Source organism: Thamnophis sirtalis, unplaced genomic scaffold (assembly GCF_051295495.1).
Source record: "Thamnophis sirtalis isolate CommonGarterSnake01/CBP01778 unplaced genomic scaffold, rThaSir2_p1.2 scaffold_7, whole genome shotgun sequence".
NCBI lineage: Eukaryota > Metazoa > Chordata > Lepidosauria > Squamata > Natricidae > Thamnophis > Thamnophis sirtalis.
The window spans coordinates 53,172,959-53,185,428 of record NW_028261387.1 but is presented as its reverse complement, the minus strand read 5'-3'; the positions used below and the strand labels follow the sequence as shown (position 1 = coordinate 53,185,428).

The following is a 12,470-nucleotide window of genomic DNA, read 5'->3' as shown; positions in this document are numbered from 1 at the left end:
ATAGGGCATTGTATGCCAAAACAACTTTACACAGGGACAGTTTCTTCCCTTGTGCCATCACTCTGCTGAACCCCTAATTCTCACAGTACTGTCTTATGCTTAAATATATTTATCCTTGTTGCGTGTTGCAGTATTATTATCTCTCCCACCTTCTTTACTCCCCCTTCTTTTTGGTATCATTATTATGATTATGATTACTCTGTTGCTTTGCACGTGTACTGAGAGCTTTTGCACCAGAGACAAATTCCTTGTGTGTCTAGTCATACTTGGCACATAAAATATTCTATTTTACCCAACTAAAACAACAAAGCTTGCCAATAATGCAGGATTAAACAATAGTTCCTATGTTGCTCTTATTGCACCAAGAGTCCTTCCATAATCACATGTGACAAATGAATTTGCTTCATTTGCCCCATTAGAAAGTGGGTGGCCTGAATATATTGTTTCCCCAGAACAGGTGTCTAAACACGGTCTCCATGTTTGAGATATTTTGTTGATTTGACTAGCTGGAAAATGTGTGGTCTAGGCTGCTCTGCCTTTTAAAAAAATCTGTATTCTTTTTATGTTTGTTGGAATATTTTATTTATTGCAACTTTATTCTGATCTGTAATGATAAAAATATTATGAAATTAAGCTCTTTATTCTTTATCTATGAGCAATGACAACAAGAAATTAGGTGGGTTAGCCACAAATACCCCCTCCACCTAGCATAGGTTATATACATTCCAATCAGCCCCTCTTATAGAATACCACCCTTTACCCAGCACCAATTTCTGTCCTCACATTATTTTTATGAGAAGCTTCCTTCTAAGTTTTCTGAGAATATTTATCTAAGGAAAAGCCTCCCTTGGAACTTATACCTTATCTCAATTGGCTGGATAAGCTACTTTCAAGGTCTGTGAACCATGAAAATGTTCTAGCTTCTTGGTTCTGTTATGTCTGCACTATATGAAATGCAAGATGCAGGGCGTGGGAGATTCTCTGAATTTCAAACCAGAAGCCTCTTCTATAGCCTCCCACCCCCACTGTTTTTTCACTTTCAGGGTTGGAAGTAATAATGTTAATAAAGATAACATTAAAACATTAAACATTAACATTGTTAAAAATAAGGAAACCAGGCCTCGTTTGCGACGAAACGAAATGAGCGCTCTCTAAAGAATGATTTGTTTTGAATTGCTAATAAGCAAGTACTGTAGCTCTAACCCTCATAACTTTCAGCACTTTCTAGCTCTGCTGTTTTTCTGACTGTCTGATAACAGCAAAACTCCCACTTACAACATACTGCAATGACCAGAAAGCCTTGCGGAAAGGAGGCGGGAAGAAACTTCTCATTGGCCCAATAAATAACCCAGGGTGTCGAGATTGGGCTCTTGCCTTCCTTTCCACAGGGGAGTGGCGGAAATGCGGAGTACGGTGGCCGTAATTGGGCTGGGAAAATCTATGTGTTCCGGAGTAAATGCCTGGTCGGCCAGCCTGGTCTTGGCACTTGGCTTCTTCTTGTTTCGGTTTTGCCCACAGAGAGATGGGCAGTCAGATTTCGAGTCTCCGCGGAGGCCGCTGGCCATGAAAGGCGAGCATTCGGCAGGGAGCAGCTCAGCACCTGCCATTGCACAGGAAAGGCTTGGCGCGGGAGGGGGCTGTCCGCCTGGGTGAGTCCAGGGTCGGCTTGGGACCCTTTTCTCTCTCCTTCCCCGATGCTGCTGAATCCTGCAAGGCGGCGTTGGGCGATCTGCGCGCCCTGGCCGCCACTCTCCCGCGCGTGCGGAGTTTCTTGAACGGTGGCACTAGCGAAAGACACTCTGCGTATGCCCAGAGAGTCCCTTCCCAGAAAGAAAGCGCGCATTAAGCGCATATGACGCTCCTCGTCCTCTCGCTTCCCCGCATCCCCCGGACTTCCAGATTCCGACTCACAAGCAGGCGAAGTTTTGACGTGCTCAGCTCCGCCTTGGCAGAAGCCCGGGTTTCTCTCTCTGTTCATTATAGTTAGCTGTTTTGTTAATTGTTTTCCGAGAAGTATTTCCATGCAACAGTTGTCGTATGTTTCATTAATTCTGCTTTGCCATGATATGTGAACAACGGCCAATAAATGTGCCACGATATGCCAACACGGCCGCTCGGCTAAGGATTTGGAAATGTCTCCCTGAGCTAAACAAATCAAATCTGTATCTACGGTAGAGATTTATATTAGATCCTCTGATATTTCGACATTTCCCTACCACTCAATCTCGGCCTATGAGCCTTAACTCTCCCTTCTTTTTCTGCTTTGAGACCCTCAGATGTGGCTTCTGAAACTTGCTGAGATTTTCCTAACTTCAAGTCTTCATATTCTGTTGTCATGGGTCTTCTGGAATCCAGGGTGCTCTCCTTCATACACTTCTAGTTATTGCCTTTATGACAAGTACCAGATGCTGACCATGCATGGTAAGCAAGCTGTCTTTGAAATTTCTGCAAGATTTATGGGCATGGGCATTACATTTTGCACTGGTTGCATATTTCATAAGGCAAGAAATCATGTGGGGCTGCCCAGATGCTTTTAGCTTAGTACCTAAAAAGTATAATATAATGTGAGCACATGCTATGTAAAAAAAAAAGGGGGGGGGGAAACCCTGCTTCTTTTTCTCAATTAGCATCCCTCAACGGCAGTATGCTTGCACTTTCTTTACTTCACTGAGAAGAAATGGGGGTCAGAAGACATATTGTGATGGTGCTCATCCCATTTTCCACGTAATTCATCTATTCATTGCAACTGGTACATTGGACTTTTATCATTGCACCATAAAGCTCACAGGGTGATTTTGTGACAGTTTTCTAAACTCAGGCTACCTCATAGAGTTTATTGTGAGAATAAAATAACAAGCTATTCCCATTCTATCTGGGAAACCTACAATATATACAGAAAACACCAACTCGGTGGAAGCTAGCTAAGAACCTAAGTGCTATTTGCTTTCTCTGGTTTTTCAGGTTATTACTTTTTCTACTTAAGTCACCATTAATGTGACAACTGTCACAAAAACATTTTTTTTGCAGGCTTATAGATTTAAAAAGATTAAAAAGAACAGAATGAAATAACAGTATATGCTTGCCAAGATCTAGCTTTGCAGCATGATTATTTGCTTGTGTAGGGAAGAACTTTTTTAAAAAAACTTTTGTAGTAGATAGAGGTCTTTGAAGTTTGTTCTTCAGTTTCAAGGCTAAATGGACAAAGCAATTTTAAAAAGGAAAGTGGCTTCCCTGTTATTTAACTTTCCAGAAGCAATAGCAAAAGATCCTTTAAGGGCTCCAAACAATTCTTATGTGTGCATCTCATGTAGTGATTTCTGGAATGCTTGACTTTTAAATTGTAAGTTTCAATTTGAATTGTAAGGGAAAATATACTAAAATATGCAGAAATATACATCAAGCATTCTGCAGTTGGATTTGGATTTTTTTCTCTCTGATCATACTAAGCCTGCTTAAGGAAAAAGACGTAGAAAGAAAGGGGCTTTTTTCTGTTTTCCTATGACCTCTATTTCTGCCTGTTTTCTTAACTGGGCAGCCTGTGGGCATCAAATGTCACAAATCATCTTGGAAAGTATTTTGAGTTCCTTTACTTGAAAAATTTACAGTGTTAAAAACAGTCAAAATGATAAATTATATCTCAAGGAACGAGATAGTTTCCCCAGTGGGTACTTTAAATGAAAATGTTGAACTCTACTTAAGCATTATGCAGATACTTTTCCAGTATGTTTTCTTAATAGGCCGCTTTGTAATATCTAGAATTAGTAATGTAATATTTCTCTTAGTACTTGTAAAAACATTACTATCTAAATAATATAACTATTAAAAGAATCATTATCTAAACAGTTAAATTCTATAAATTTTTAATACAATTGCAAACAAATTGTATTATTTATGTTATTTGGAAAGTAATTGGCTAAGGCGTCTTCCTATTTTTTTCCCTTCAAAAATTTTTGTCACTTGTCTCTAGATCTTGATTCCTCTTTCACAACTTTTTCGTAACCTGGAGGATTGAGTACCAAAGTGAAAATCCATTTATACTTGCTGCCTTCCAGATGTTTGGGTTCACAACTTTTGGAAATCCTTATCATTGGCCTTACTGGCTGGGGCTGCTGGGATCTTATCTTCATTAGACATGTGGATTTTTGTAGAAGGTATGTTTATAGTGTTCAAAAGAAGAAGGAAAAACAAGGCCATAATGTCAATATTTATATCTATAAAAGACTCTTCCTATTCCACTGTTGAATATCACTGGGATCCTCCCTGTATTATTCAGATGTAGAAATTTGGAGAAAAATAATGTAAAAATAAATTTGGAAAGCCAAGAGGAGGTTATTCATGTTTGGTATTTACCTGAAAGGAAGATGACTCTGAATGTAAGATTGTAGGGAAATAATTTTTTCAGTCTCCATTGTCATCGTTTTTAGAAATCTAAAATGAACCTATCCCCCCTTTCTCAAAATTAGATTTCTCCCAATTCATCTGATTTAGCAAAGGAATCTTAAGAAAAGAAGCAGGAAACCAGATTGTATAGCAAATATGGGTCCCCTGAATGTGAGTTGACTTTGGGTTGACTGCTCACCACTGGAGATGCATTTGTTCCCAAAGTATTGTGCATGATCTTGATGTCAATCTTATCTCCTCTCTTCCAAATTTCAGTTCATTGCTATGGACAGTGCTATCACCTTGTGGCAGTTCCTTTTGCAACTTCTTCAGGAATCTCGAAATAAAGACATTATTTGCTGGACCTCAAATGATGGAGAATTCAAACTTTTGCAAGCAGAAGAGGTTGCCCGCCTTTGGGGAATCCGTAAAAACAAGCCCAGCATGAACTATGACAAACTCAGTCGTGCACTCAGATATTATTATGTAAAGGTAACTTGGCCTTTTGTTTGCCTCAAATGTTTAACTTACATTGTATTCCAGTGGCTCTAGAATTAGTGGTTTTTCCCTCTCTGATTTCAAAGGCAGGAATGTTGGTAATGTCATGAGAGTTTATTGAACTAAACTGGAAACAGATAAAGTTGCTTGCCTGTCTGAGTAAATGTACTTGTTTCATGATTTAGCAACAATCATCTCTACTGTTCTACCCAATCACTTGTTCTTGTTTTGAAATAGGTTTGTGTAACCCAGAGTTCTATTATTTGACATTTTTTTTATTCATTTGCATTCTCAGATTTTTAAAATATGTTAAATGCTATTATATTAATAAATAAAAGTAAGTAATATTTTATGCAGAATTTCCATGGAATATGTGAATGCATACAGTATGATTTCCTCCCCTAATGTTTTCTGGAAAATTCTCGGTATGTTCTGAAAAGCTTCAGCTGATATGCTTATTAGAATTTAATTTGGAATAACGTTGACTTGACTATTAAATGCTGCTTGTAATTTTATGATATATGAATTGTAGCACTCAGCACATTGCTATAGAATAGTGGTTCCCAAACTTGGCAACTTTAAGACTTGTGGACTTCAACTCCCAGAATTCTCCAGCCAGCAGAGCCAAGTTTAAAGTTGCCAAGTTTGGGAACCACTGCTATAGAACAACGTGGAAGCCATTGAATACTGTCTGGAGACTTTGAAATGGCTGTAGTTCAAACTATTCTGCTGAATATTTCATATGTTCATTTCCCTTCAGCTACATTAAAATTTTATGTACAGTCAGCTTTTAATACTTAATCTTGATGTTAAAATGCACCATTGATATTGATACAAGTATTATGCCTGAGATACAGTGGGACCTCGGGTTACGACCACAATTCATTCCACAGTCTTGGTTGCAATCTGATTTGGTCGTGACCCGAATCTAATTTTCCCATTGGATTGTATGTAAATACGATCAATCTGTTCCAGACCCCTACGAACTATATATAAATTTAAAAAAAAAGATTTTTAAGCACAAACATAGTTAATTATGCCATATAATTCACAGTGTAATAATAAAATGTAAAATCCTTTAATAACACTGATAGCTCCTCCTGCCTTCATCTCAGACGTCTTAGGCGCCTGGTTTTCTCACAATCTAGGCGGGAGGGCTTGGACTGGCCTGGCTGGCTTCTGCAGTGCTCCTCCTGCCTTCTTCTCTGCAAGGAAGCTCCGGCAAGAAGAAGCAGACCAACACACACCCTCCTTCCATGCTCCAAAGCAGAGCACCAGGGCCTTTCGGTCACTGGCCTGCTGAGGCAGAGAGCCGCCACTCTGCAGCTCCTGGAGGACAGAGAGGAGGGGAGATGGGGGAGGGGGAGATACTGGCTTCCAAGCTGCCGGAATTCCCAACTGCAGAGCTTGCTTGGCTCTGTTCCCAACCCTTGCCATGCTTCTGCGGTGTCATGTGGGCTTCCAGGGGAGGTTGGAGAGAGAGAGAGTCTGCCTGTCTGGGGAAAAAGTTACAAAGCAAGCTAGAAACCAATGAGAACAAAATTAAAGGGTAACTTTAACATGTGGAATGGCAGACAAGTTTGTTCAAGAAATCAGGACTTTCTCTATGGCGCGGAAGGGGAAATCAGCTACAACCATGTTTGGTCGCCACCTGAGAATGTGTTCGTGACCAGAGTCAAAAAAATTGTGATTTTTTTGGTCGGAACACAATTTGGTTGTGGTCTGAGCAGTTTGTGACCCGAGGTCCCACTGTATTATACTGTCTTTTGAATCAAAGTAATAAAATAGGCAGTTGACTGAAACTATGTTCAATTTGTATGAGCAAACTTTTTTAAAGCTCTACTATGTTTTTAAATTCATTTTTTATTTATTGATAGCTTTGTTGGTATGTGTCTGGCATCACAGTAAAATGGGAAACTACATTCTTATTTTCCCTAGTGCTATCTGCTTCTAGACAAATGGATGTTTGTGTCCTGTTTAGTACATGGATGTGTATCCCCAAATCCCTTCCAAAACAAAAGTGAAGAAAGATATAAGTTTGAATCTAGAACATAGAGATCCTTTATCCCATAGAGATAAATGGGACTAAATAGGCCCCACAATTGTCTCATCTTTAGTCAATCATATTGCCTCCTTGACTAGCTGAACTATGTCTTGGACAAGTATTCAAAGAGGAGGTGCCTAATCTCTGTTTTATTTTTGATGTTTTCACAGAACATCATCAAAAAGGTTAATGGTCAAAAGTTTGTTTACAAGTTTGTATCTTACCCAGAGATATTGAATATGGATCTGCTGGTTGTTGGCAAGATTGAGGGTGAAGCTGAGGCAGAGGCTGGCTTTGTTGATACTAGCAACTCTATGAAGGACATTGAAACTTATGGGAAAGAAAAGCATCAGGCCAGTGTGAAATCCTCCAGTCGCAATGACTATATCCACTCAGGCCTATATTCTTCATTTACTTTGAACTCTCTTAATTCCTCCTCTTGTACAAAACTGTTTAAGATGGAGAATTCAGCTGAGAAGCTGACAGAAAAAAGAACTCAGGATTCAACACCTTCAGTCATAAAATTTGTAACCATGTCCTCTAAAAGGCCTTCTGTATCTCCCCTAGCCTCAGCTACTCAACTGACCTCTACTATCTCAGCTGCCTCTATCGTACCTTCAGGTTCAAATGAAAGCCTCCAGGCCTTGGAATCTCTAGCAACATCTAAAGGTGCAGCCACTGAAAGTTCAGCATCTTTGACCTCTAATTTTAATTCTACATCTCCTGCAATCTCCACATCTCCTAGTCTCCGGGTTCCACCCAAATCTCCTTTGCCACCATTACGTTCTAATTCTGATCTGGTTGTAGACACAGAAACCGAGTCTGTAGTTGGCCAGCAGTTAGAGCACTTTCAGAATCACGTCTTGGAGGGTAAAGAGATGAGTTCCTCCATGTTTGAAAAGAATCTTCGTCATAGCAGAACTAGAAAGCCCAAAGGACTGGAGATTACTCCCACTCTGGTTATTACTGGAAGTGATCCCAGTCCACTGGGAATACTGAGTCCTTCTCTACCAACTGCTTCTCTTACACCAGCACTTTTTTCACAGGTAATCCTGTTTTTTATTTGGGATCCAAATTCTGTATGTGAATTTGCAATAGAATAGAAATTTGCGTGCTAATTCTTGTTTTTGGTTTAAGTTTGGGAATAAAAGTAGGAATTTAAGAGGCTGGATGGCTATTTAGCTCAGGGTTGTCATTGATCCGAAAATTGACCTAATCTGTTTACAGTATATTTTAGTTTGTGCTTGAGGAGTTAATGCAGAATACTTAATGTTGGGTGTTTACTTTTCCTTAAGAGACCTGAGCTTCCTAGATATTTTGTATTCTGGTTAGGACAAAAGGGACAGTTGGGTGTAGTGGTTAAGGCATCCGCCTAGAAACTAGGAGACAGAATTCCAGTCGTGCCTTGGACACGAAGTGTTCTTGGGCCAGTAACGTGCTCTCAGTGCTAGGAAGGAAGCAGTGGCAAACCATTTCTGAAAATCCTTGTCAAAAAAACTTCAGGGTCATTAACAGGTAGTCTCTTAAAATTGGACACGATTGAATGGAAGATTTTAAAAAAGGACAAAAGTTAACGTTTCACTATTTAATCATGGTTACCTAATTTGGAGTTGCTATCTTCTCTCTCTCTTTTAAGAAGAAATTTCTTCGACCGATTAAGACCATGTTTCATTATTATAGCTACAGCAAGATTATATGCAGAATAATTTTTACTTAACATAGCAGTTTAAAAATCTATTTCTAGGTATTCATATTCTAAATTAAGCAGGGACCCTGATGTACTTTTAGCTATAGAGCTATAGTTAATTTTGCTTCAGATATAAAAATAGAGTGAAATGAGTAAGCAAGTGAGTTGAATGTCATGAAAAATAGAGAGATGTTGGCGAATAGGCAATCCAATAGAATGATTTAACTATGATTAAATAGTTTGGATTTAATCCCAAAATGGAAACCTTAGATAGTTTTGTAAAATATAATCAATCTAATTTTTAGGGATCAGCACCCCAAGCTGTAAAGTTCCAGAAAACAGTTGATCAGAATGAAAACAAAAGTGAAATCAGAGTAACAATCTCAAGCTAATGCTTTAGATTGGTGGAATTTAGTGAATATATCAGAATATGACCACTTTGTCTTAGAAGAAATTAAAAATAATAATGTGAATTCTGTCTATTTCTATTTTATGACCATCTGTACAGGGCAGTTTGTTAAAAATTGTTTATATAGGTCACTTCCTTTATTTTTGAGCCATTACTTGTTGCTTGGACAGCAAATAAAATAATTTAAAACTATTAGATTTCCCCTCCATCTTATCATACCTGTTAAAATCTGACATTGAGATGGAGAAAATCTCTGTTCATCTTCTCTTGCTGTATCTGGAAAAAGAAGATAGCTAATCAAATTGTCTTCCTGTTTCTGAGGTGTGCCATCATTTTTAGTTCCTAGACTAGACAGAACCAGTTTGATTTTCTACCCTTTATTAACTGTCATATTGGTGTCTGATCCCAGACTAGTGAATTTAAAACAGATGTCTTGCCTTGTGGTATTATATGCTTGTTAGTCATATTGAGCTTAATGTGCACTTCCAAATGATTAATTTTATGCTATTGCTCTGTATGTCCCACAGACACCCATTTTACTGACACCAAGCCCCTTGCTCTCCAGTATCCATTTTTGGAGTACTCTCAGTCCAGTTGCTCCTCTCAGTCCAGCAAGATTACAAGGTGCTAATACCCTCTTCCAGGTAAGTTTCAGCTCATGACAGCAAACAAAGTCTAAATAGTCTAATAGCTAAAATAGTCATGTAAGAGCCTTTTTCTTCATTAGGACAAGATTGTGCAACTTTATTTAAACCAAGGGTTAGACTTGGCTTTTATGGAGCAACTTGGAAGGAGTTTGGTGACTGAGCTCCAAAAAAAGTCAAGAAGGTGACAAAGGAGTGAGCAAGAATAGGACAATTACTTTAGATTTAACTACAACTAATATTATTACTTATTACATTTTATTCATTCCTTGTATTATATTAAGAACTGCAGTTGACAGCTATATTCAAAGATGATCTTAGGAGATTGGACAGCTTTTACACTCTTAATTTAGCAGCAAAGCTCCATGTAAATCACTCATATTTCCTAACTGTTTGCAGCTGCTAGGTTTAGCACTTTAACAGAATAATTCAGTCTTCCCCAACCTGGTGTCCTTCAGATAAATTCGGACTCCCAACTCCTATATTCCCAGGCAAGTTTGTTGTTTAACTTATGTTTGTGTAAATTAAAAGTTGAGGAAGGCCAATACCTGCTGCTCCGGCCCTCTGGAACGAGCTCCCCATGGAGATTTGGACCCTCACCACCCTCCAGGCTTTCCGCAAAGCCCTTAAAACCTGGCTGTTCCAACAGGCCTGGGGCTGATGAGTTCCTGTCCCTGCTCGAATGGTGTGGCTGTTGAATTGTTTTTAAATTGTGGTATTGTTTGTCCATGTCTTTTTCCCCCCTATTTGTATCCCCGATCCCCCCCTGACTTGGGTTGTGAGCCGCCCTGAATCCCTTCTGGGAAAAGGGCGGCATAGAAATATAATAAATTCAATTCAATTCAATTCAATACCTTATTCTGTGATAGGTAAAGGAATTAGTCTATAGACTAAGTGAGACTACAGTTAAAACAAAAGCTTGAATTCAATGCCTTGAATTGAACCCACTCTTCTGATCACTGTGTCAAAACAAATGTAAACAGATGTTGCCTTTCAATATGTTTTTTAAAAGTTAGTCTTGCTAACACTTATGAATTTTTCAGCAGATGCCCCATTCAATTACTAATTTAATCTACATTGTAGAATCCTATGGGTTCAAAGCTCAAAGCTTGTTATATTTGAAGAACAAAAAAGAAGATGCAGAGCAACTATCTCAGCCAAAGCTTCACCCTCCAAATGTAGATGGTGACCCTGACTCTGCATTGAGGACTTTCTAATCTTTACACATTTAAGGAACAGTGTTATATTTAATTTTTCAGTGTTATAAGAAGGTTGGCCTCTTACTATGGAAAATATTATCGTAATAGAGATAGGTGTCATTGTTGAGATTATTTGTGCTTTTCTTCCTATTTTTAAGATTTAAAATAAATGTGCTTATCTGTATCAGGGGCTCCATGTTGATCAGGGATAGCTACTGCCTTGGGGAAGGGACTCGAGATGTAGTAGGTATAGTCAAGAAAATGGCTGCCATAGGAACTTTCCTGTTCGTGAAATAGCTACAAGGACAGCATGAACAGAGTAAAATGACCTTCTAGGTTGATCACCCCTGTGGGGAGTTTGTAAAGCTCAAACACCTTCTAGTTGATAAATAAGATTGTGTGATGCTTTACTATGCAATAAAATTACACAGTACTGCATCTTGGTCACATCCAACCTGGTAATTAGTCCTATGAAACCATTTGGTAACATCATTATCCTAGAATCGGGCTCTTGGAACAGGATACTACCTGGAGGTTTGGGAGTTTTTTGCTTGATTTGAGAGATTTAAGGGAATTCAATATTTTTGAAAAAAATAACCAAAGTGAAAAAATCAATAACTATAAAGGTCCTTGCATTTTAGGATTTTACTGTATCATGCTAGAAGAAATGACTTGGTAACTTGAGTGCTTGTCTTTTGAAGCCATTTTGATGAATTTCATTTGAATAAATGGCTGGGTAGACTTCCCTCTTGAAGAAAGTATGAATATGAAATTGTTACTTTGTCTTAAGCTGAAGAAACTGAAGCCTGTGGGTGTTTTGCTGATGACAAAAGCAAACCAATGGAAAAGCTAACTGAAAATACAGATATTACCTTATAGACAACTGTAACATTAATTTCTGTTTCTGTTTTATAGTTTCCATCAGTGCTGAATACTCATGGACCATTTACTTTGTCGGGAATGGATGGGCCTTTCACTCCTGGCCCTTTCTCCCCAGATTTGCAGAAGACTTAACATACAGCCTTTTTGAAAATGGACAGCTTGGACTAAAAAGAGAAGAGGTTTTATTAAAAATGGTGCAATCCAGGTTTTAAAACACAGTTTTTAATTCCATAGAGGCAATTTACTTGGTTTTTGCTATTCCCAGTTCAGATGCCTTTGCAAAATTCTCTTTAAGACATATGAGAATTCATAAGGAAGTGCCTTAATTGTGGAGATTCTTCTCCAGAGTTTCTATCTCCCCTTACTGCTTCTTTTGAATGAAGAAGGCTTCTTTTAACAAAGAACACATTTTTGTATTATAATGAGGTATTGGAGAGAACAGCCAACTGATATCAGATGGTTTTTGACTGATATCCTTCCATTCCTTTGCTTTTTGTTTTTTATGTTAAAATATGATTTCATGGAAGCTGGCATTCCAAGAAATACTTGGAAAGTGAATAAGAAGATTTATTTTTTACAGTGAATTCCAATGACCTTAAAAGGTTTTAGCATTGCAACTTATAGTAGTGTAGAGTTGAGCAAAAATTTTAAGAATGGTTGCTATGGATAAGAAAGCTCTTTTTTCTTTGGCAAAAATTGTCAGTTCATCCTCACATAATAGTATGGT

At 38.3% G+C, this 12,470-nt stretch overlaps 1 protein-coding gene across 2 annotated transcripts; it reads left to right on the top strand.

The window, feature by feature from the left end:
* Positions 1 to 1,058: 1,058 nt before the first annotated feature.
* Positions 1,059 to 12,470, top strand: ELK4 (ETS transcription factor ELK4). Of its 2 annotated transcripts, none has more exons than XM_087720068.1 (7): positions 1,059 to 1,649; positions 2,277 to 2,421; positions 3,968 to 4,151; positions 4,657 to 4,872; positions 7,093 to 7,968; positions 9,546 to 9,662; positions 11,777 to 12,470. In XM_087720068.1, the coding sequence occupies exons 4-7, from the start codon at positions 4,666 to 4,668 to the stop codon at positions 11,873 to 11,875; spliced, it is 1,299 nt and encodes a 432-aa protein (XP_087576194.1). In that variant the 5' UTR covers positions 1,059 to 1,649; positions 2,277 to 2,421; positions 3,968 to 4,151; positions 4,657 to 4,665; the 3' UTR covers positions 11,876 to 12,470. The 2 variants fall into 2 exon arrangements, with proteins under 2 accessions (XP_087576194.1, XP_087576193.1); XM_087720067.1 differs by having other exon boundaries at positions 2,269 to 2,421.

What these genes read in the sequence shown, in the direction of transcription:
- ELK4 (XM_087720068.1), top strand. Translation starts at nt 4,666, where the DNA reads ATGGACAGTGCTATCACCTTGTGGCAGTTCCTTTTGCAACTTCTTCAG. An exon ending in TCAGATATTATTATGTAAAG is followed by an intron (nt 4,873 to 7,092) that starts GTAACTTGGCCT and finishes ATGTTTTCACAG; the next exon opens with AACATCATCAAAAAGGTTAA. An exon ending in GTGCTAATACCCTCTTCCAG is followed by an intron (nt 9,663 to 11,776) that starts GTAAGTTTCAGC and finishes TCTGTTTTATAG; the next exon opens with TTTCCATCAGTGCTGAATAC.